Here is a 22,924-nt window from a genome sequence, read left to right as displayed (position 1 = left end):
AATTTATGAAAGTGATTCTCACACATCACAAGTCTTGTTTATTTACACTGTGCATTAAACTGATATCATGTACATATTTAATGCACCAGTTATTTCTAAGGGACAATAACCATATCTGACATGTTATAACTGAGTGTCACATAGTATAATATCGGTATAATTGCAAATAGCAAAGAGCGTGTTTTGTTTTGTGATGTCTCAGCATTAGTGCAGTAGGCAGCTTTTTAATTTCTATATAGAAAAGGGATGACATTCTTATACGGGATGCTTTGCTGCCCCTCTGTGGTAAAATATTTGCACACACACACACACACACACACACACACACTGAATATAAGACCAAATGACTTCTAAAGCCGCAAGCCTAAAACACCCGTGTGTGGAACACCGCCTAAGATTAAAATGTTGACATAAAGCCAGCAAACGGACGACTTAACCGAGCCCAAGTGTCACGTAGCTAATTAAAGAAACCTTCATAAATATCACAACAACGCAGCCTACGTCACCAGCAACGCATGCGCAGTGCGAGGCGAACCCAAACGCACCAACAACATCAGCGTCACCAGCATAAAACTATTTTCAACAACCTTTGGTGTTAGAAAGGTACGGGATATCCCGAGGATTATTTTCGGACAAGAAACTCCGAATTTGCCTGAAACGACGCTTTAGCGACAGCGGAAGAAGCGAGAAGTGAAACCTCTCGTTTGGGGGACACTTTTTGGAAGTCGCTCCACAGTTAACAGACTCTGCGCACTTGCTTCCTCTTTCACTGTGGCGAATAAACAACCAGCGTTGAGATGTCAGAAGTATCGTGATTAAGGATACTGGGGTGATACCGTGGATCAGGAGGTAAACAACCCGGATCCCCCCTCCCCCCGTGTGTGTTTGTGTTTGTTTTCTACATGAGTGTGTCGGCAGGATGTCGCTGAGTTCAGGCGGTTGGACTCACACTCCTGGCCACACACCTGACCAGTCCGTCGCCCACCCCAGTCACTATGGGGCCTCGCAGTCACAGTCTGGCTGCCACACCGTCCTCGTGTCGGTTCGGGTGTCGGTATGTCATTCTGGTATTCGGCCGCTGTGTCTTCCGGGAGCAGGTGATGAGTCACTCCGCCTGCAGCTCAGCATGGACCCGGGGAAGTCCGGGGAATTCCGGCTGTCGCTCCAGGACTGCAGCGGGAATGGCCGGAGCGTGGTGAGTTCACGGCAGCAGTGTTGTTAATGTTTTGGGCGTCTATTAAGTATATTCAAAAGAAGAATTTTTATGCTGAATATGACTCAGTACTCAATGCAAGCATTTGTAGTGTGAAAACATGGCGAAATAAAACTTTAAAAGCCCTCAAGTGTTTTCCAAACTAGCTGGTTCGTTTTCAGGACCAGATTAAGCCACTAAGAAGCGGTGAGTACACGTTTAACTGTCCGTGCATCGTTTTTGTGAACTGTAGCCTGTGGATCAGATACTAAGAACCTAACACACTACCAGTGGTGACTTTATTTTATTTTTTGTCCATATTTTCTCATCTGGCACAAGGTTCACTGTGTCAGTTTTTAATTGAATCTTGGATTGGGAGGATTGTGACAGAACTAGTAACATCTGGTAGATCCATATATGTTTATTACAATATAATGGAGTGTTGGAAAATTATGTATTCACCAAACCAAGTGGACACATACAGTAATGATGACGGCTGTCACTCTGGTATTACGTAACCCGTGTTTCATTTACCATTTCCTTCCCATCTCTTCTCTTCTCATTCTTACTCTCTTCCTCTTCTTTTTCCCAGACCATCGCTGAGTTTGATCTGAGGACAATAAACTACGAGGTGAAGTCACCAAAGTGCCACGAGCTGAGTTTGGCGGCACCGCCACATGACCGCATCAGTTTCAACTTCCGCTGTGAGCAGGAGGCTCAGGAGTGGGCTACGGTGGTGATGTCTTCACTGAGGGAAGCACACAGAGGTCAGTCATCGTTACTGACAAATACTCACTGTTCTTTCAGATTACAACCACAGCAAAATGGTGAGGGAAATGCAGATATTCCATACTTTGTAATATCACAAGAAAGCCCTGTTGTGCACTGTCAGTTGATGGAATTAATTTGCCCTGTAGTGAACTGAATTTGTGTGAACTGAGCTTGACGTAACACACTATTTGGTCATTTATTTATTTGTTTGGACAAAAGAGCTTTTTATCGCCTTACTCAGTGGATGTTAACGTCACTGTCGTCAGTCTCAACCACTGTAACCAAGTCTCATATTTTGGATCCGGTGGGAATTTCAATAGACCAGTCTGTGCTTACTTGCCCTGGAATGAACTGTTAATAAACCAGCTTTTGTGACCACTTTGCGCTGACATCGTGATCATATTTATACAAAATCACGCAGTTACAGCTTTGGATGACCTTTAAAGTTAGCAGCTATGACTGTCACACACCCTGACATGCAAACCAAAATGTATGTGGAGTCACTGTTGGGCGTAATAATTCACGTGGCAGCAAAAATGAAAAGCTTTTTGTTCCCAGATCTGATTTCAATAAGTTTCCACTAACCGAACAGCCGCTCTTCCTGTAGTTGTGGTCTGAGTTAACTCTATAAACTGCTCTGTTGTCTCTGTGTGCTAAGATCAGAGACTGAGCCCAGTGTGTTCACCTTGTTATTAGTTACTTAGACAAGATGCAGTCATGTTAAATTTAAATGAAGAGTTAAAGATTTCAGTCTGCGGATTCAAAAAGAGCTAAATTGCTGTTTTTTCTGGTCTTAACACATTTCTCATTGACAGTTGTCCCTCAGGATAATGGTACACAACGCCCCCTGGATGGTATCAGTCATCCGAACACCTTGGCATTGCAACAGACAGGTATGTGCGCTGAACACCTCCGTGCCAATAGCAAATATTAACTCATCTTTTCGAGATGTAATGCAACACCAGTTTTTAGCCCCCTCTGCTCACTCTTTCTGCCTTGTTTACATGTGTTTCATGGGGCTTGTTTGTTTGTGTGCATCCATCTGTAGAGGAAGCCTGCATAGAGTTGACCCGAGCCATAGAAGCTGGTGACATGCAGTCTGCTTCTGTCTTTGCTGAAATGCTCGCCCGACAACACGTCGCGCTCAAGATTCAGCCCTCTGCCAGAGACTATGAAGACGCTGAAATCAGGTAGGAGGGTCATCATAATTATCGATCGTTGTTTTACTTTAAAATGTGATTTAATCAAACTATGTGCCCAATGGCTGCTGTTTCATCCTTTCTGACAGCTTGGCTGTTGTAGTTGAGGATTCTTCGTCGTCCTGTTGCATCACTGTGAAAGTTTTCCCTCACATGACTACTGCAGCGCTGAAACAACAGGTTAGTCTGATGAATGCTCCTCGTCTTCATTTATGAATCAGTTTTATGTGGATGACCCAAAATTACAAATAGCATTTATCTTAAAGCATTTAAAGAATCGCTGTCAGTCGAAAATCCTTGCAGTCTTTGTCGCTTTTCTTTCATTCCTTCATTCTCTCTTTCAACCCCAGATGTTTCTTGAGTATGGCTTTCACCCGCGGGTGCAGCGCTGGGTGATTGGCCAGTGTCTGTGCACCGACCAGCGTTCTCTGGCCTCATATGGAGTTCATCAGGATGGTGACACAGCCTTCTTGTACCTCCTGTCGGCCCGTCATGTTCGCTTGACCCGACAAGTTCTCCAGCAGGACCAGGAGAGTGCACTTCTTCTCAGTTCTCCATCTCTGACTCTCCCGATTCTTGCCCCCGCTGCTACCTCTGCAAATGGCCCCTCATCCCTGGACCGGAGGCCTTACACCACCCTACCTCCTCGAAACCATACCAGCAGCAGTACTAGTGAGTGATGGCACTAACATGTGGGTCTGTCAGATCAGATTTGCTTTAGATTCACAACTGGTACAACTGGTGCCCAGCAAATTGTTATACCAGTAAAATTTGTTTTCTACCACCATTAACAGCAGAGAGAAGTCTAAACCCACTGGTTTACTTATTTATTTACCATAGTTTATTTCTTTGTAAGGTTTTAAGAGCCACTGAAAATGTACTGCTGATATCATAGGGTTAATTTTATGTACGATTGTGTTGTCACAGCTCAGTAGATTCTAATTAAGCTGGAGGAAGTAGTATTCTGATACAGAAGGAGCCTTAACCACTATCATCACTATTTCCTGACCTATTTATAGCAGCTATGCAACCAGCATAGGAAATTAACTTTGTGACTCACCAGCCAAGTTGACTGGTGGGTGAGAAGAAATCCACAGACTAAGCATTTTTTTCACTGGCCTCATGTGTGACTTTATTATTTAAAAATGTATTTGCTTGTAGGTGTTTATTGGTTGCTTTTTTCTCTTTATTTGTTCCAGGTGGGTCAGAGAGGGGAAACATCTGTGAGATCAGAGATCTCATCAACCTAGAGATGCCTCAACTCAGTGAAGCACTGAGCCCTAGCACGACCTCCACCCAGGTAATGGACAGCAGCTATGGAACTTTAATTAGACTTTCAGCACCAGGATCACAACAGATTTAACTGAAAAAGACAAATGAAAGCAAAGAGTTAAAGAACCGCTCTGTGCCTTAGGGTTGGTCATGTCCTTCTTGCACTTACATTAACAAACCGACACGGCCGGGCTGCGAGATCTGCAGTACAAACCGCCCTGAGAGCTACGTCATCCCTGGAGGATACAAACCTGACGCACTGGAACTCCAACGAATCCAGCGGGAGAAGGAGGCTGTCAGACAGTACCAACAGGTATGACAAAGACACTAAACCAAGCATATCATGCACACACAGTCTGAAATATACAATCATACACCTCTGTGTGTGTCTGTCACCTTATATACTCAGAGTATAAAACCTTATTTTGATATACCATTTGGTGACGATTACATCGAAGGGTTGAGCAACAAGCCGAGGTCAAATAATACTGACCCAGGCTCCAAACTGGGCAAAAATACAAAAAAAAAAAGTATGAAATTGATTCAAAGTTGACATTTGAATTCAAATTGACAGACTCTCTCAGGCTGACTCTCTTCTCTTTTGTCTCTCTTTTTTTGAAGGAGAAAGGGAGAAGAGAGGTGCTGAGGAGTGCTGGGGCTCAAAACAACTCACTCCTGTATAACCTGGACCAGGACTACTGAACACACACAGACACTCCATGTTTACTTATGTTTCATTTGCAGACAGTTTGTTGAACTCACCAGACAGTCACTTTTAGATCAAATCAGATGACAGGCACGATGGTTATATGCACATTTGTATGCTTGAATTGAAAGCATATACTTCTGTTTTTTTCTACCCTGAAGTTGAATTGAGGTTAAAGAGCTCATCTTAGATACACTGATATCACTGAAGTCTGTTTACGCCTTGTTTCAGTCTCATATTTGACAAATAAGCAATACTGTTGGTGGCGTAGGTGCATCCCCGGCTCCAATGTTTATGCATGTTGATGAGACTCTGCCGTAGAGAATGTATGGGAAACTGCATGTAATGGAAATGTGCCAATTCTGTTCTGATGAAAAGTAGAACCTGACTGATGCTCAACTTTAGAGATCAGTGTTGACATGTGAGAGTTTCCAAAGGGGGTTTTCTCACAAATCATAATAACAAACATTTTCTGAACTATTAATAAAGTCTTTCATATGAAGTAATATTGAAAAGGTGATAGAGGATAGTGACAGGATAGCTGTAGAAACACTAGAAGCCTTTTCCAAACATTTAAAGAAGGCTATATAAATAAGTGCAGTACAGTGAGTACTTTTTTGTCACATGATGAGGAAACTATTATGAATTTGTGATACACATGAAAAACCTGAAAGTAATGTAAGACTTCAACTGATCTATACAAATATCTATAGCCCTTTATTATTTATCGCTTTACTGTAATCTCTTTTGTCCCTGTCAGGATCCTGTATTTCCATTGAGCTGATTGGTCAGTGATTGGGCTCTTCACAGGTGTTGATCTAATCCTCCAAAGTTAGGATTAGATCAGCAGCATATGGTGATTTACCCCACAGCAAAGTGAGGCAGCTTCATAACAGCAGAAAACATGCCCTCATGTTGACCATTCAGCTGGATTATCACTATCACTGTTCACTCTGAGCATCAACTGTTTACTTTTAATGAACTCCTATAGTGCAGAGGTTGCTATAAAATTGAATGTGTTAGTCTGATTATTTTGCACTATTAACTGTATATACTCTATGAATAATAATTAAATAAACATAAATAAAATATTTGTACACAGTGCTTGTGTTTGCATGTGTGAGGCTGAAGACTTGTAAATGTAGACATTTTGTTATGCACTACCAATCTCATTGTGCTCCTATAACATAAGATGAATGGAAATGGTTTGTGGAATATCCCTTTAACCCTGCCAACAACACCTCCCCTTGTGCCAGGCAAGGGAAGAGGAGCGCAGGAAGAATTTTGCCCAACTGATGATGATGGACAGCCAGGACCTGCTGCCGAACCCAGAGCCTGTGGAGTGTAGGATCTGCTACATGGACTTGAAGCCAGGGGAGGGGGTCCTGCTGAGGGAGTGTCTGCACTGCTTCTGCAAGTAAGATTCAGGAGGTGTTTGGGATTATTGGGGGGGTCATTAATTATTCAGGTCTGTCAGTATCTGTATGTTTGTGTGTATGCCTGCCCAGAGACTGCTTACGTTCAGTCATCATGCTGAGTGAAGAGCCGGAGGTGTCCTGTCCCTACAGAGACGACACATACTTTTGTACCTGCTCCCTGCTGGAGAGGGAGATCAGAGCTGTGAGTCCTGCCAGTAATTACAGTATTGGTTCTGCTACACCAGGCTAAGATAGGCTAAGACATGAGACATAAACGCGTTTGCTTTGAAAATGATAACGATGTTTATACATCGCACAACTGAAGTGTAAAAACTAAGACGAAAGTCCTCCTCTTTGGAATTCGTATTAATTCTTTGTTGTTGTGTTGTGTGTTGTTTTCTCTGCTGTGTTAGTACTATTATTAGGGTTATCTAGTCCTCCACAATTTCTCCTTCTTTCTCCTTTACAGTTGGTGCCAGCAGATGTGTATGAGCGCTGGCTGCAGAAAGGTCTGTCAGTGGCAGAGTCTCGATGTGAGGGCAGCTACCACTGTGCCACTCCAGACTGTCAGGGCTGGTGTGTCTACGAGGACACAGTCAATGTCTTCCACTGCCCCGTCTGCAGGAAGCACAACTGTCTGATTTGCAAGGTGTGAGACATGTACACTAAAAACATATTATTTGATCATCTACTGCCATAGTATCTCAAAATTTTTTGGTAATCAGTTAGTCAAAGCTATTTAATAAAAACAAGTCATTTGAAAGAAGCAAGTGACTCGAGATTTGAGTGTAGTCATTTAACAGACAAGAATGTTTTAATGCTTCACTGAGATCTGTAATTTACCAGCCTGGGATCAATGAAGTATATCTATCTGTCTAAACACACTCTATCTCTTCTTTTTTCTCAGTCTATCCATGAGGGAATGAACTGTAAGCAATACCAGGATGATCTTGCGGCTCGTGCTACAAATGACTCTGCTGCAAGGAGGACAACACATCTACTTAAGGTGAGCTGACACACAAAGACAGACAATCACACACACTCACACCTAGGGGCAATGTAGAGCAGCCAGTTACCCTAATGTGCATGTGTTTGGGATTGTGGGAGGAAGCCGGAGAAAACAGGGAGGACATGCAAGCTCCCTGTATGTTAGCACAAACTACAACTGGCTGAGCCATTAATGCGTGTACACCCACAGTGATGAGAAATCCAGAACAACAGAGTTTAAAATAGCATGATTATGTTGTTGAATTTAAGAGGTTAAGCGGTATATATATGCATTATGCTTTAATGCACATTATATGACTTTGATTGATTGTTTGATTATTGATTGACTGACTGTATGTGCATTTAGTTGACCACTGGTTTTTGTTTTAGGAAATACTGTATGCAGTGAAAGAGAAAAAGAAACCGTGTTTAAACTGTCTTTCACTGTTTTTTCATGTATAGTTTTAGCAGATTATATCTACGGCATAGCCAGGCCTTGTGTAAGTGCACAGATTATGTTGTTGATGGCGTCGTGTTGTGTTGTGCACACAGAAACTGGCAGCTACCACATCCTCTCATCTCATATCCTCTCCTTTGCTCTCGTGAACTTTTGCTCGCCATCTCACGTCGATTCTCTTTTTCACAGACTCTTGTGAAGTCAGGAGAGGCAATGCACTGTCCCCAGTGTGGGATCATTGTGCAGAAGAGGGATGGGTGTGATTGGCTGCGCTGTACTGTCTGTCACACTGAGATCTGCTGGGTAACTAGAGGACCCCGCTGGGGGCCTCGGGTAAGAAATACTTCCATCCTTTCCTCATAGCATATTTCTTATTTTAAACTGTGATCTGGGAGCCGCATTCTGTCAGTACGTCTTTTGAATGGAAAGACAATTCATAAACCTCAGTTAGACATTAGACACTCTCAAAAGAAGGACTGTCCCACATGTGAATGATGAGAAAAGCATAGGTTTAATATCTCTTATTCTGTTTCTTTCCAAGGGACCTGGAGACACCAGTGGAGGATGCCGCTGCAACGTCAATAATCAGAAATGCCACCCTAAATGCCAAAACTGCCACTGAAAATCTAAAGAGTGGTCAGTTCAAGCCAAAATTGTCTGGAGACATTCTCAATTTCCTTTCAGCAATCAGAGAAATTACAAGTTAACGTTTAGCTCTGTCTCTCACAAACATAAAAATGCAGCCTGTATGGGTTTTAATACGATAGTGTTTAGTATAAACTATCAGTTAGAAGAAGCTATGCAGGGAAAGAGTATTAACTTTTATTGCATGTGGTGCTTTTTTTAAATTATTGCACTGCAAATGTAAAAATACAGGATTGTTGTTTTCTGTTTCGTTAGTTACCAGGATGCATTGCATTAAACTGAAGTGACCTTATTCTTGTGCACGAAAGGTTTAGCAGGGTGTTGAAGTTTTCCAGGAAATGTGAAAATATTGTTCTTGTTCTGTCCTTAATATGCAATTTTCTGCATAGAAACAGATCAAACAAATGTATAGACTTACGTATGGTTATAGTTTTCGTGTCAGTGTGAGTAGTTGGACTGCACGCAAGTCTTCTTGCCAAAGAGCTTTGAAATGCGTCTGATTGTTAACCTGAATCTCATCTGTTTGTCCACCTCGAACCGGTCGGTTTGTGTGTGGTTATCACCCACGTGCTTCTGTGGTAACTGTGGTACTGCTGACCAGCTGAGTATTGGATGATGACATTATCAATGCATAGCACAGCGTATTGATTGATTGAGTAAAATGTTAATCGCAATACTTGACTACTTTCTGTAAGTGAAGGCACATGTAAGCACATTTTGTCAGTTAGCTTATATTCCTGTGACATAACTCAGATATGATAAGGTGCACATGGTGATATTAGTCAACATACTTTTTCAATCCGGTGAAAGCTTTGTATCTTTGTAGATTTTTAATTCACCTATGCATGACTTTGTTATTCCAGTACCTTAGTGAACATCGTATCATGTATGAACCTCACCAGGATAAGAGTGATCAGCCTGACCAACAGCATGTGCTGTTACCTAACATGAAAAAGATAACTCCAGACATACTACACTACTGCCCGGCACTGACAAGCCATGATCAAGTCTCCACTGTTACTTGTGTTCAAACATCAGCTCTTTGTCGTTGATGTACAGCTGTGCCTTAATTATCAATAAATACCTTTTAATCTCTCAGACTTCTTTGTGGTGATTGAACACACAGTTGAATGAACTTTTAGAGATTCATAATATGTTCATTCAAGTTAAGGTTAAATCGGAATAAAACTGAAAGATCTTGCTACGTTTTCCCACACTGGAAGATATGACTGATCTGAAAATCACAGATTTCGAACAGGGGAGGAGCAGTTTTTATCAATAACCTTTTTGGGCTCTAGTTAACCATAAAACACATCTTGCCTGATAAACTGGACTGTATAGCATGTCGGCTGTATCTCATAAACTGAGATTTTCATTTTCTGCTAAGAAAACGCCACACTTCACTGTGGGTTCATGCATACATCCTGTCCACACGGCGACACTGACACCTGCTGGCGGCTTACTGGTATTACAGACAGTGACATTGGGAATCACTAAAATATGTCCTCTTACGTTACACAATAAACGAGCAGTATCTGCACAACGGGACACGGAGGAAACGTTCAGAAAGCTCTGAACGTTTCACACTTAGATTCAGGAAATCTGTGGTCAGCTTCGTGGCTTAGCAGGCTCGTCTCAGGGGGGCGGAGTTTAAAAACCCACACACAGGAGAACTACCTCTGACTTTGCTGTGGTTCCTGTTGTAAAGACACCGGGCCGGCAGGTGAAGAGAGGGGGATCTGAGGATATTTACCGGATTTATCAAAGATCAAGACTCCGACAGGTAGATAAACATGTCGGCTCGGTCCCCGTCCAATTAAAGTCTTTGCATGCGTGGAGAATTCGACATAACGCGTGTTTCCCTTGCAAACTGTGAGTGGGTTGTCGACACAGCACGACATATTTAGCTTCGATCACATTAAAGCGGTGCATCTTCCACTTTAATCCACTGCCACGCGGTCTGTGGGGCTGCTCGAACGAAAACCAGTCCATTCTGCACGAATGGACTCGTTTTATGTTGGCCTTGTCTTACTTCGTGGTTGTCCGTCTGGCTCACGACTGTTCCTGCAGGTTTCCTCTGGGACTTGCATGTTATGCTGTGATGCAAACTTGCATTTTGCAGTAGCATGTATAAACTTACAATTCTTTATTGTTTAGAAACAAATGGCACATAAAACCTACATAAATTGTTCCAAACTAGCTCAAAGTAAGTGGCAAAATTAAAGTGTCAACGGATGTGTTTGGTTTTAATATAAATAAGTATAGCTGTTTATAGATATAGATAAGCAAGTGTGGTTTAGGAAATGTACTGATGAGTGAGGAATGCATGAGCAACAAAATGTCATGACCAAACCAGAAACTGGACATGTGGAGCCTGGAGGACAGGAAAAGATAGAGAGAGGTTGGTAGTGGTTGATCAGATCAGCAGTCAGAAAGGGGAGAACCAGGGAAGCTGTGTCATTGTACACACAAGAGTTTATGAATGGACAGGTATCAGGTGTCGGCTGTCTGTTCTGTTATCAGCTCTGAGTTAGTCTCCCTCACCTTAACCCTCTCTGACTCCACTCAGTCACACACCCAGGAGCTGCTCTTCTCTCTCTTCACTATGGCTGAGACTAAGGGGAAATTTGACTTTGCCATCGACCGGGGTGGAACCTTCACCGATGTGTTTGCCCGGCTGCCAGATGGCCGAGAGAGAGTCCTGAAACTGCTGTCTCGGGATCCCCAGAACTACAAGGATGCTCCCACTGAGGGGATTCGCAGAGTGCTAGAAGAGGTAACATGATGTGGGATGTGGGAATACATACCTTTTTTAAAATATATATATATTATCAAGCACAGAAGAAGTTATGAAAGTTATGTGCTCCTCAAGTCCCATGGCTCGAGTTGAAGCTGTTTTAACTGCCAGAGCAAAACTATTGTGTAACTTCATGAGTGCAAAGCAGGCTGTCGTCCTAAAGGACCAAGAATGTTTCAGGCAGACTTGCTGATTTAGAAGAAAATTATTGAAAATAAAACTGACCATTCAGACAGATTTATATCTTGCTACAGGGATGAAATGTAACCCTGCTGTACCTTTGTGGTTCATTAGAGTAGAAATGGAAAATCATTGTGTTGTAATCAGATCATTAAATCAACAGTAAAACAAAAATGTAAAGCAGAAATGATAACTTTCAGCTGAGCTATTGGATCGTTCAGGTCATCAGGTTGACTAAAATGCAGAGAGTATAAAGTTACTAATGAGCAGACAGCATGAGAGCAGATCAAAACACACCTGAAAACCACATCACAAAATATCCGAGTAAAACATGAAAGAGTCAAAGACCGCAGGCAGTCATGTTAACAGTATTTGATATCCATGTTTGTGTGAATTTATCGGCAGGAAACGGGGAAAGCTTTTCCTCGCGACCAGCCTGTAGACACCTCCCTGATTGGCTGGATCAGAATGGGCACAACAGTGGCCACCAACGCGCTGCTGGAGAGGGAGGGAGAAAGGACTGCGCTTCTGCTCACAAAGGGCTTCAAGGACTTGTTGCACATTGGCACACAGGCCAGGCCAAAGCTGTTTGATTTGGTTTGTAAAGCTTCTTTCCTCAGCCCATGAATGCATACTAAATATGGGGTCCATGAGTAGCCTTGACACAGGTCTCGTGTCAACTCCTCAGCACTAAGTTTAGTTACCATCTTGAGTTGCAGAATCAGGTGGCAGGTCTTGGAATTTGCCCTCAGACCAGTTTACCATTAGTGGTTTAATTGGTCACTTATCCATGAAGCTGAGGCTCTGTTATGGAGCAAGCTGTCAGAGATGGCTAATTAGAACAACACACTTGATTATTCTGCTATAATTTGTATTTTGCTCATGTTTAAGTTCATTCACCTGCAGTAAAGGTAGACTATACCTGTATGACAAACACACAAAGGTTTACTCTGATCACTAGCTTAGTTACACGCAACTGACATAACTGTGTATGTATACAGGAAGTGGCGGTTCCTGAAGTGCTGTATGAAGAGGTGATAGAGGTGGATGAGCGAGTCGTCCTCAGGCAAGATGGCTGCCAGCTGCCGAGGAAAGATCCCAAACGTATTGTCACAGGTGTGAAACGCAACCACGAGTCTTAAAGCTTCACATCTTGGTTGAAATCGTTAGCTGAGTTAATGCTCACTGTTGATTTGTTCTGCTGTTGTGTTTTTATCCTGGCTAGCAACTTTGGCTTACACCTAAGCTAAATACTTATTAATGATATTCCATACAACCTCAGCTGTACTTTGTGTTATATAATACTTTGTATATGTTAGCATGCTAACAAGCTAAACACAGATGGTGAACGTGGTAAGCTTACCAGCTAAACCTCAGCATATTAGCATTGTCATTATGACTATGTTAGCATGCTCCCATTAGCCCTTAGCTGAGAAGCCCTGCAGTGACTGAGCATAGCGTCATGGGCTAGCTGTAGACTCTTGACTTGCTAAGGTATAGCATGTTTTACTACTTGCTTAAGCATTACTTGTCATTCTGCTTGGGGAAAAAAAAAAGATACGCACTCTCTGGTCTGAACACTTTGAAGTAATTTGTCATGACAGGAGTACAACAGAGGCCAAATCCTGTATTCTTTCAGCTGCAAATGTAGGAATGTAAGTTTATTCTGCTGGCACACTTGTGGTAAACTGCTCCGGCCCAGAGCACTGCCTGGATGCCTTAAATAATTTGAAATAATCCTGATAATCTTTCTGTGTGTGCTGCTGTCTCTCAGGCAGTACGGGGGATTCTCTGGAGGTTTGGAGAGAGCTGGATCTGGAGCGAGTGGAAAAAGATCTTCGAGGAGTTCTGTCTCGCGGGATCACCAGTCTGGCTGTCCTTCTGCTGCACTCATACACGTGAGTAGGGCAGCTTGTTAAGCATAGAGGCGTATTTACTTCAGATCTCTTGACGTTGTTCCTTCCCTAAGCCTGGAATAGATTTTATTTATTCTTTTAACTTCTCACTTAATCAAATATAATACCCCTTTTGTTTTTGCCACTGTATACTCAGTTATTCAGTTTTTGCTCTCCATGTCTCTGTGGGAGTAGAAATGTGTACTCTGGACATGTCAGCATACTGAGGTTGTTTAAAGACTTTCAGGTGATAAGATGGACACAATATACTGTAGCGAAGTGGTAAAATTACATAAGAGCTTTATGTTTGACTTGCATTGCATGCACCCTGTGTCTCTGCCCTTTCCTTCAGGTGGTCCGATCATGAGAAAGCAGTGGGCGCCCTTGCACGTCGTCTTGGCTTCAGCCAGGTGTCTTTGTCCAGTGAAGTCATGCCCATGATTCGGGCAGTGCCTCGGGGCTACACTGTCTGCGCCGATGCCTACCTCACACCCAAAATTCATCAGTATTTAAAGGGCTTCACCTCTGGGTTCAAGGGTGGCCTGAAGGTGTGTTGATACAAAATACCACATTTTCTTCGAGTGTGTCTAGCCCAGGCATGTCAAACTGGTCCACAGGAGGGCCTGTGTGGCTGCAGGTTTTTGTGCCAACCAACCAAGAGCACAGCGTTTGACCAATCAACTGTCTGAAGACGGAGATCAGTTGCTTAAATGAGTCAAGTCTGGTGTGCTGCTACTTGGTTGGAAAGAAAACCTGCAGCCACACCGGCCCTCCTGTGGTCCAGTTTGACATGCCTGGTCTAGCCTACTAGAGATGTATAAATCACGTTGCTCATTCATGGCCTCCCAAACAGGATTTTCCAGATGTTCCAGTAGCTGAATGTTTCATCATATCATTGAAATTATCTTTAATCTCTTGTTTTCTTCTGTCCTCAGGATGTGGATGTCCTGTTCATGCAGTCAGATGGTGGTTTGACTCCCATGGAGCAGTTCTGTGGTTCACGGGCCGTTCTGTCTGGCCCAGCAGGGGGTGTAGTGGGATACGCCATCACCTCTTACAGTCAGATGGAGAAAAAGCCTGTGATTGGCTTTGACATGGGAGGTGAGCAGAGGGAATGCTGGGTAATACTGGATAATACTGCATAGACTGTATGAGGAGCTTCCTGGTATTAATCTGCTGCACTACCATGCTTAATGTAAAGTTTGATTATTGCATAGTGATTGATTCTTTATATCTGACTTTCACTTAGAAGTTTTACAAATGGTGTTACATGTGTACATTAATTACTTATTAAAGTAAAAGCAAAACAATAAACACAGTAGAAATGCTCACGTTTACAGACTTCAGTTTGTCATGCTTCCTGTCCTCTTGACTACCCGTCTTGTTTTTCTCTCCAGGAACATCCACTGATGTAAGTCGGTACGCTGGCCAGTATGAACACGTGTTTGAGGCCACCACAGCCGGAGTGACCCTGCAGGCACCTCAGCTGGACATCAACACTGTGGCTGCAGGCGGAGGATCTCGACTCTTCTTCAGGTCAGTCGCCGGTTTGCTCCTTGTTTTTCTGTTATGTACAACTCTCTCCTTGCTCTAATCCCTCTCCTTCCTATACTCCTCTTTCAGATCAGGCATGTTTGTGGTCGGACCAGAGTCTGCAGGTGCACATCCAGGACCAGCCTGTTACAGAAAAGGTAAAAGGCTGCATGTGTTTCCTCCACCGTTACTGATTTCTAGATAGTAAACTGTATATTTCCAGGTGACTTTAAATCAAACTTTAAATCCAACTTCTTGCTGTAGTTCTGTAGATCTGTGTCAACAAAATGAGACTTGACTAGCAGTGTTGATGTTCACAGTGAGAGAGTTGGGTGGCAGTTAGCTCCCCCTCACACAACATGATCTGCAGTGCTTTCACATTTCCCCCAGAGTGACATGAAATATGAGATTCTCCATGTAAAGCATCTTAAAAAAGAAGCATTTAAACATGTGTGCTTGGAACAGCGTGAGTACAGAAAGATGATGTGTGAACCTGTGGGATTTCCTCTAGGTGGCCCTCTGACTGTAACTGATGCTAACTTAGCCCTGGGGCGCCTCCTCCCCTCCTTCTTCCCAAAGATCTTTGGGCCTGGGGAGAATGAACCACTGTCCTTGGAAGAAACCATGAAGCATTTCCATCGTCTGACCCAGGAGATCAACCTCTTCCTGTCTTCTAACCAGTCACAGGCACTATTATTTACTGAGACATATAGAAGTCACACCTTTATTTGATGTGAGTGTTAATTATGAGGCTTAATTATTTTGTGTGTTTTCATTCACAGCTTAGTGGGGCCAATGGGACCAACCACTCAGACAGCAGCAGGTCAGAGATGAGTGTGGAGGAGGTTGCTATGGGGTTCATTCGCGTTGCAAATGAGGCCATGTGCCGGCCAATCAGAGCTCTGACGCAGGTATTTCAGATTGTGAAGTCTCAACTCCAGCTTGGTGAAATGGTAGCGCTAGATTAAAATCATATATTCTTTTTTTCTTTCCCTCTGTCTCCTCACATTCCTCCCATTACCCTCACAGGCTAAAGGCCATGATACATCTCAACATGTGTTGGCATGTTTCGGGGGTGCTGGTGGCCAACATGCCTGTGCTATCGCCCGAGCCCTGGGGATGAAGACTGTCTTCATACATAAGTAAGGGAGTTGGGTTTCCATGTTGTATGAGTTTTAAGAGAAGCTGCATGAATGTACAGTATGTTGGGCTGTAATGTGTGTCCGTGTTCTGCAGATACAGCGGCGTGCTGTCGGCGTATGGCCTGGCTCTAGCTGACGTGGTGGAGGAGGTGCAGGAGCCGTGCTCGCTGCAGTACGAGCAGCACTCTTTTGGCGAGATTGATCGGAGAGTGGAGCAGCTGTCAAAACGCTGCTGCGATACACTCTGCGCACGTGGATTCACCAGGTCAGCACTGTCCAGACATTACATGGTTTGGGGTTAACCGTATGCCTCTTCAATCCATGCCGTTATCAGAATTACTCACTCTTGTTAAGTACATGCTTTCAAGGCAGTCTTGTGGTTCTTGTCTTCTTCAGCGGTCAGATAACAACTGAGGTTTTCCTTCACCTGCGTTACGAGGGCACCGACTGCGCTCTCATGATCACTGCTGCAGGTCACCCCAGCAATGCCCAGTCCTGTCGAGCCGGAGACTTCCGCAGTGCCTTCACCAAGCGGTTCGCTCTTCGTTTACTCATTTGCTCAATGACTCACTCATTTGTGTACTGAGCGGTTCATGAGTGGATAAATCATTGCCACCTACTTTTTCGCTCCTCCGTGCCCTGTGTTGACATTGTATAAGCAAACGCAGCATCGAGATAATGTGTCATTTTTCCACAAAAGATAAGCTTAATAACTTTGAAGCATTTGTTTATACTACTCATGTACACATTTCTCATGTTCCTCTAACCTTATTCACTCTGTAGTTTTTTTGTCCTTCTCACATGTGACAGCTTTTTCTTTTCTTCTTTCAGTTATCTGAAGGAGTTTGGATTCACTATCCCAGACAGACCAATGGTGGTTGATGACATCAGAGTGAGGGGTTGTGGGAAATCTGGCATCAAATCGGTGTATAAAACAAAAACGGGACATGGACAGGCCAAACCAGTCACGGTACATGTACTCTCCTGTAAACATATAGAGGCTGTTCTCAGTTCCCACTCTATATGCAAGTAAACATGTACATTATTAGGACAAACAGACGGGGAATTTGTCATAGACAGCATTTCACAAAGTTCGTAAAGATTCTCAACTCAATTCTCATTCTCAACTCTGAACTCAATTACTTATGTAATTATGAGATTTTCCGGGTGTGAACAGTCTCACAGACGCCCTCTGGTTCAAGCCCATAACATTTTAATTCCCTTCTTTTCACAGACATTGTACTTTAATAAATAAAAATTCAAAGTAATGAAAAGGTCATTGCTAAATACAGATTTCTTATCTGAAAACTGTTACGTGTTGGCCATTTTCTCTCTGTTATTCATCTATAGGTGACCAAGTGTTACTTTGACGAAGGTTACCTGGACACCAATGTGTATCTATGGGAGGAGCTGCCGTATGGTCACAGCATCCAGGGACCAGCTATCATCATTGACAAAAACAGGCAGGCCATTTTGTCCTCACTGCTATCACTAGCTTTCAAATAAACATCAGTGAAGCCTTTGTTTAAGAGACGTCTCAAGTCGATGAACTCTGGGTCTTTCAATGTGCATTAATGCACACATAAATCCTGTCTAAACATTTGTGGTCGTATAAATGTGTTTTTTTTCCCATTATTTCCTCCATCAGCACCATCCTGGTGGAGCCATGCTGTGAGGCCCATCTGACAGAAGGGGGCGATGTTTGTTTGAGCGTAGGCTCTGATCGTCGCTGCGCCCTTGGCACTGAGCTCAACACTGTGCAGCTCTCCATCTTCTCCCACCGCTTCATGAGCATAGCGGGTAAGCCTACAGAGGATGGGACGGAGTGAAAGGTTATTCAGGAGAAAGAAGGAGACGGAGGGCAGAAAATATTAGTGTTTCGTCTCTCTTCCTCTGCAGAACAGATGGGTAGAGTTCTCCAAAGAACCTCCATCTCCACCAACATCAAGGAACGTCTCGACTTCTCCTGTGCTGTGTTCGGACCAGACGGTGGTTTAGTGTCCAATGCACCCCACATCCCTGTCCATCTGGGGGCCATGCAAGAGACGGTTCAGTACCAGGTGAGGGATGTGTGCCGTGTTTAGACACATAGCTGAAACACTGAAGAATTCATTTAAGAGTCTTCTTCTTCGCTGTGCAGATCAGATCACTGGGAAACCATCTGAAAGAAGGCGATGTGATTCTGAGTAATCATCCATGTGCCGGCGGCAGCCACCTTCCAGACCTCACAGTCATCACACCGGTCAGTCTCTTGTGCTTTCTGTGTGCATTCTTGCACTTCTTGTTATAAATCTTTTCTTTTTACTACATACGTCTCCTTCGTCTCTACCTCACTTGCCTCGTTTCTCCTCCTTTTTTTACTCAAGGTGTACAGGAAAGGGGTGAGTGGTCCAGTTTTCTTTGTAGCCAGCAGGGGCCACCATGCTGACATTGGAGGCATCACTCCGGGGTCCATGCCACCCCACTCCACCTCCCTTCAGCAGGAGGGTGCGGTCTTCACGTCCTTTAAACTCGTCACTGGTGGCGTCTTCCAGGAGGAGGGTAAGAGAGGAGAGAGCAGGAGAACCAAGAATGAATGTGAGAGAATGATGAAAGATTAAGATCAAGCTTAAGAGTCCTTATGTTGCGTTCCTCTTAGGGCTGAATAATAAAAAGTGAGTTTGAATTTGAGAAGTGGCTGTTTGGCAGCGGATGGCCTCTCGTATCATAATGTCTTTGAACGCACCATAAGGGTCAGGTTTTAAAGTAGCCCCTGCTCAAGTAACTTTAACAAGAAAAATAAAGACGACTGGTGCATTATTTCTCCAGTGTAAGGCGTACATATCTTGGCTTTTTTAGCATGTTTAATTGGATGCAAAGCGAGAGATCAATGTAAAGACATGATAACCATTTTTGTGCATATACATATTAGAGCTGCCGCGATGAGTTGCTAAATCAATTAGTTGATTGGAAAAATAAGTTGCCAACTGTTTTGATAATCGATTAATTGTTTCTGTTATTTATGAAGCAATAATGTCAATGACAATGAAAACACTCGTTAGGGGAAGCGCTAATACATATAAATGTTGTTGATGAGCTAAAACTGTTTTGTTCTGTTTCTCTCTTATCCCCACTGGATTCCTCTCTTGTCTTTTCCTTCTGTCTGCATATCAGCTGTAACTGAAGCTCTGATGGCTCCGGCCCAGTACCCAGACTGCTCTGGCACTCGTAATCTCCATGACAACCTGTCAGACCTACGTGCTCAGGTGGCAGCCAATCAGAGAGGCAGCCAGCTGGTGGGGGAGTTGATTGACAGCTACGGTTTAGCTGTGGTCCAGGCTTACATGGGATACATTCAGGTAACTGTGGTTACAAAATAAAACTGTATAAAGTACAACCGGCACTTCCACAGCCTTTGTGTTAATGTTTTAGAGTAATGCAGAGCTGGCGGTGAGGGACATGCTGAGAGACTTTGCACGTCGCAGGCGCCAACAGACCGGCTCCTTGGAGGTGGAGTCGGAGGATTTCATGGATGACGGGACGCCCATCAGACTGCGGGTCCAGATTAATGAGGAAGAGGTGAGTGGAGAGAAAGATGGAAACACTGCAAACTTGCATTGACAGGAAGAAGGCGGATCATTACTTAAAATCTTAAAACCTCCATCACCACAGGGCAGTGCGGTGTTTGACTTCACAGGGACGGGAACAGAGGTTTGGGGCAACTGCAATGCTCCACGCGCCATCACCCTCTCTGCCCTCATCTACTGCCTGCGCTGCATGGTCGGACAGGACATTCCTCTTAATCAGGTAAAGTGGTTTTGGTAGGACCCCTCAGTGTGCTTTCAGGACAGTTAAAGGTGTGATTGCATGTTTTTTGTCAGGCGTGTTTTTTTAACAGCTGCACAGGAAAATTCTTCCTTTCAAACTCATCAGTCATTTTCTGTTTGTTTAGAAATTCTTCTTGTTTTCTTTTTTTTAATATAAATGTGCAGGGCTGTCTTGCACCAATCAAAGTCATCATCCCTCCTGGCTCAATCCTTCAGCCTTCCCAGAATGCAGCTGTGGTTGGAGGGAATGTGCTCACGTCCCAGAGGGTGGTGGACGTCATCTTTAGGGCGTTTGAGGTGTGCGCTGCATCGCAGGTGAGACTGAATTTTTACATTCAACAACACAGTATGTTTGCTGGGTATTTTAATTAAAATATAGAGCACTAGCGCAGGCTGGATTTTTCCACAACTCCGTGTGCATGTTTTCATTGTGTTGTTTGCGTATTTATTGCCATGTGTCTTTCTGTCAGGGTTGCATGAACAACATTTCATTTGGCAGTGAGAGGATAGGTTACTATGAGACAGTTGCCGGTGGTGCAGGGGCGGGGCCGGGCTGGAATGGGCGGAGTGGAGTTCACAGTCACATGACCAACACCCGCATCACTGACCCAGAGATTCTGGAGAAGAGGTCGGACATGTTTTCAGTTAAACCGCATTTGATTTTTACAGCAGTTGGGATGAAATTACAGATATTAGCTTTAGCAGGTTGGTACCAGTGTCCAATTTTAAATAGATACTCTTTAATTCTATCTGAAAATGTGTACTTATGAGGTAATAAAAAGACAGTGTTCCGTTGTTTTCTATTTAAATATAATATACTATATTAATATGTGACCGTTGTCCTTTTGGTGTTCAGATATCCAGTCATTTTAGAGCAATTCTCTCTGCGGCCCGGCTCAGGGGGGGCAGGAAAATACTGTGGCGGAAACGGTGTGGTGCGGAAACTTCTGTTCAGGAGCAAAGTGGTTCTGTCAGTTCTTACCGAGCGGCGATCCACCCGGCCTTACGGCCTCCAGGGTAAACTCGAATCTGCCTGCAGAAGTCCTCAGTGGACATTTTGTTGTTTTCTGGTTTTGAAATGAGAGCACTTTGCTGACGCCGTCCTCTCTCACTCCCCTCTGCTGATCAGGGGGTGAGGACGGTACTGCAGGGCTGAACCTGCTTCACAGAACAGACGGCCGAGTCCTCAACCTGGGAGCCAAAACAAGCATCAGCCTTCAGCCTGGGGTGAGCCTGCATAATGTGTGAAAGAAATACAAATACTAACCACAGTAACAATAAACTCAATTTTGCTATGCTCCATGAAAATACTGTATATTGTATTCTCACAGCAGAATCTCTGTCCCTCCCCCCCTGCAGGACATGTTCTGCCTCTTCACGCCCGGAGGAGGGGGATACGGAAGAGAGGACGACACAAGCAGGAGGCCCCAGACGAAGCGCAGGCGCTTGAATGAGACATTCCCCGAGAGAGGCAGCGTCTTTGAATACCGAATGGCACAAGAGGGAGTGTGAACAGAAATGAGAGAGTGAGTTAACAGACAAGTCAGAAGAGGAGGAGGAGAAGGAGGAAAAAGGTGGGGAAATTACAGGAAGTCCAGCAGAGTAGGGCTCTTAAATTGATTTAGAAGACATTGAAAAGAGTTTCATCATTATACTGTGAGAAATGAAGAAGGCACGTGCTAAAGTTAGAAGTGAAAAACACTTGAAGTCTCAATTGAAATGTTTCTTAGTAGGGCTTATGTCTTATGAAACACAGACCGACAGTCAGGCTGTGCTCCATTAGCAAGGCCAAGTCACTGAACACTGAATGTGTTCTGTCAGACTTGTGCGATGGACACATAAGATGTGTTGCCCAGTTAAACTGAACATTTCGCATGGTAGTTGGAATATTTTCCTTCTTATGGTCCTAGGAAGATCTGAGTAACCCTTTGCAAGTTTTACAGCCACATTTTGATAATTTTAATGTGACTTGTTGGGTAAGTCAGTGTTTTTCTCCTACTAAAATGTTTTTCTTTGTCAACCATGTGAAGCAGCTGCTAATCTGTTTTTAACTGTAGCAACCACTTCTCTAACACCACAGAGTTGTGACACGGAAACTGTTCTTCTCTGTTGTTATTTTAACAGCACAGACAAATAAACCCCATCCCTACTCATCAGATCTGCCATCTTTTTTCCAAGTCACGTCTTTCAAAGAGAAAAAAAGAAGTCATTTCACTTATCATTTCCTGAGTGCAGGACAGTTGGAATCAGGTTAAAAAACACACAACTAAAGCCTTGCATCACTACTAATTGCACATGTAAATTCATGAGAGGGAGTGTTGATATACAATCCAGATTGGTCCTGTGTGTGTGTCTGGGGGAGGGGACAGGTCCCTGTTTAAGTCCTGTCCCCCTCCTCCCATCTCTTGGTGGAAGAAGAAGAGGAAAGATGGTGAGGGAGTGCAGGCATGCGTAAGCAACTGATAAAGAGATTGTGGTCTCAGCAGTGGAAGCAGCAGGAGGCTGACGGCTGCTGGACTGTTGATGTAAATCAGCTGAATGCATGTATGTGTGTGTGCTGGAGACCCCAATACAGACGTCATGGACGGTGGATCAAAGAACGATTTCTTGTTTTAAGATCATGATTCCTGGGCTAAAACGCGATCATACTGCGAGGATTTCAGACTGCAGTTAAAACTCGAATTAAGCTTAATTATTTCCCACTGGGGCAGTCGTGGATCAGCGGTTAGGGTGTTGGACCCGTAACCGGTGGATCGCTGGTTCGATTCCCCGTCCCGGTGTCCATGGCTGAGGTACCCTTGAGCAAGGTACCTAACCCCCACTGCTCCCCGGGCGCTGCACGCGGTCGCCCACTGCCCCGGGTTTGCTGTGTGTGTGTGCACGTCACTTGGGTGGGTTAAATGCAGAGCACAAATTTCGTTGGA

General features: G+C 43.9%; 2 protein-coding genes across 5 annotated transcripts; both read left to right on the top strand.

The window, feature by feature from the left end:
- The first annotated feature begins 495 nt into the window (after positions 1–495).
- shrprbck1r (sharpin and rbck1 related) lies at positions 496–9,745 on the top strand. 2 transcript variants are annotated; one of them, XM_046370953.1, is made up of 14 exons: positions 496–1,195; positions 1,785–1,959; positions 2,779–2,856; positions 3,012–3,153; positions 3,252–3,342; positions 3,513–3,834; positions 4,362–4,462; positions 4,577–4,747; positions 6,397–6,557; positions 6,649–6,760; positions 7,028–7,207; positions 7,466–7,564; positions 8,192–8,335; positions 8,544–9,745. In XM_046370953.1, the coding sequence occupies exons 1-14, from the start codon at positions 920–922 to the stop codon at positions 8,622–8,624; spliced, it is 2,133 nt and encodes a 710-aa protein (XP_046226909.1). In that variant the 5' UTR covers positions 496–919; the 3' UTR covers positions 8,625–9,745. The 2 variants fall into 2 exon arrangements, with proteins under 2 accessions (XP_046226909.1, XP_046226910.1); XM_046370954.1 differs by lacking the exon at positions 496–1,195 and adding an exon at positions 1,202–1,399.
- A 414-nt stretch (positions 9,746–10,159) lies between these two features.
- Positions 10,160–22,156, top strand: oplah (5-oxoprolinase, ATP-hydrolysing). Of its 3 annotated transcripts, none has more exons than XM_046370952.1 (28): positions 10,161–10,519; positions 11,217–11,423; positions 12,030–12,221; positions 12,626–12,740; positions 13,399–13,522; positions 13,872–14,067; positions 14,455–14,620; positions 14,917–15,055; positions 15,143–15,210; positions 15,564–15,739; positions 15,835–15,963; positions 16,082–16,194; positions 16,289–16,459; positions 16,591–16,728; positions 17,026–17,164; positions 17,545–17,657; positions 17,843–17,994; positions 18,094–18,254; positions 18,335–18,436; positions 18,561–18,735; positions 19,348–19,532; positions 19,606–19,752; positions 19,846–19,980; positions 20,166–20,315; positions 20,471–20,628; positions 20,857–21,017; positions 21,130–21,227; positions 21,360–22,156. In XM_046370952.1, exons 2-28 carry the CDS (start codon positions 11,253–11,255, stop codon positions 21,510–21,512), a joined length of 3,927 nt encoding a protein of 1,308 aa, XP_046226908.1. In that variant the 5' UTR covers positions 10,161–10,519; positions 11,217–11,252; the 3' UTR covers positions 21,513–22,156. The 3 variants fall into 3 exon arrangements, 2 of the variants coding, with proteins under 2 accessions (XP_046226908.1, XP_046226907.1); XM_046370951.1 differs by having other exon boundaries at positions 10,162–10,430; XR_006841403.1 differs by lacking the exon at positions 20,471–20,628 and having other exon boundaries at positions 10,160–10,430; positions 21,360–21,403.
- Positions 22,157–22,924: the final 768 nt, after the last annotated feature.

The sequence above is a fragment of the Scatophagus argus genome, chromosome 18 (genome assembly GCF_020382885.2).
Source record: "Scatophagus argus isolate fScaArg1 chromosome 18, fScaArg1.pri, whole genome shotgun sequence".
Lineage (NCBI taxonomy): Eukaryota > Metazoa > Chordata > Actinopteri > Scatophagidae > Scatophagus > Scatophagus argus.
The sequence above is the reverse complement of the archived record's forward strand: the minus strand, read 5'-3'. Positions and strand labels throughout refer to the sequence as shown.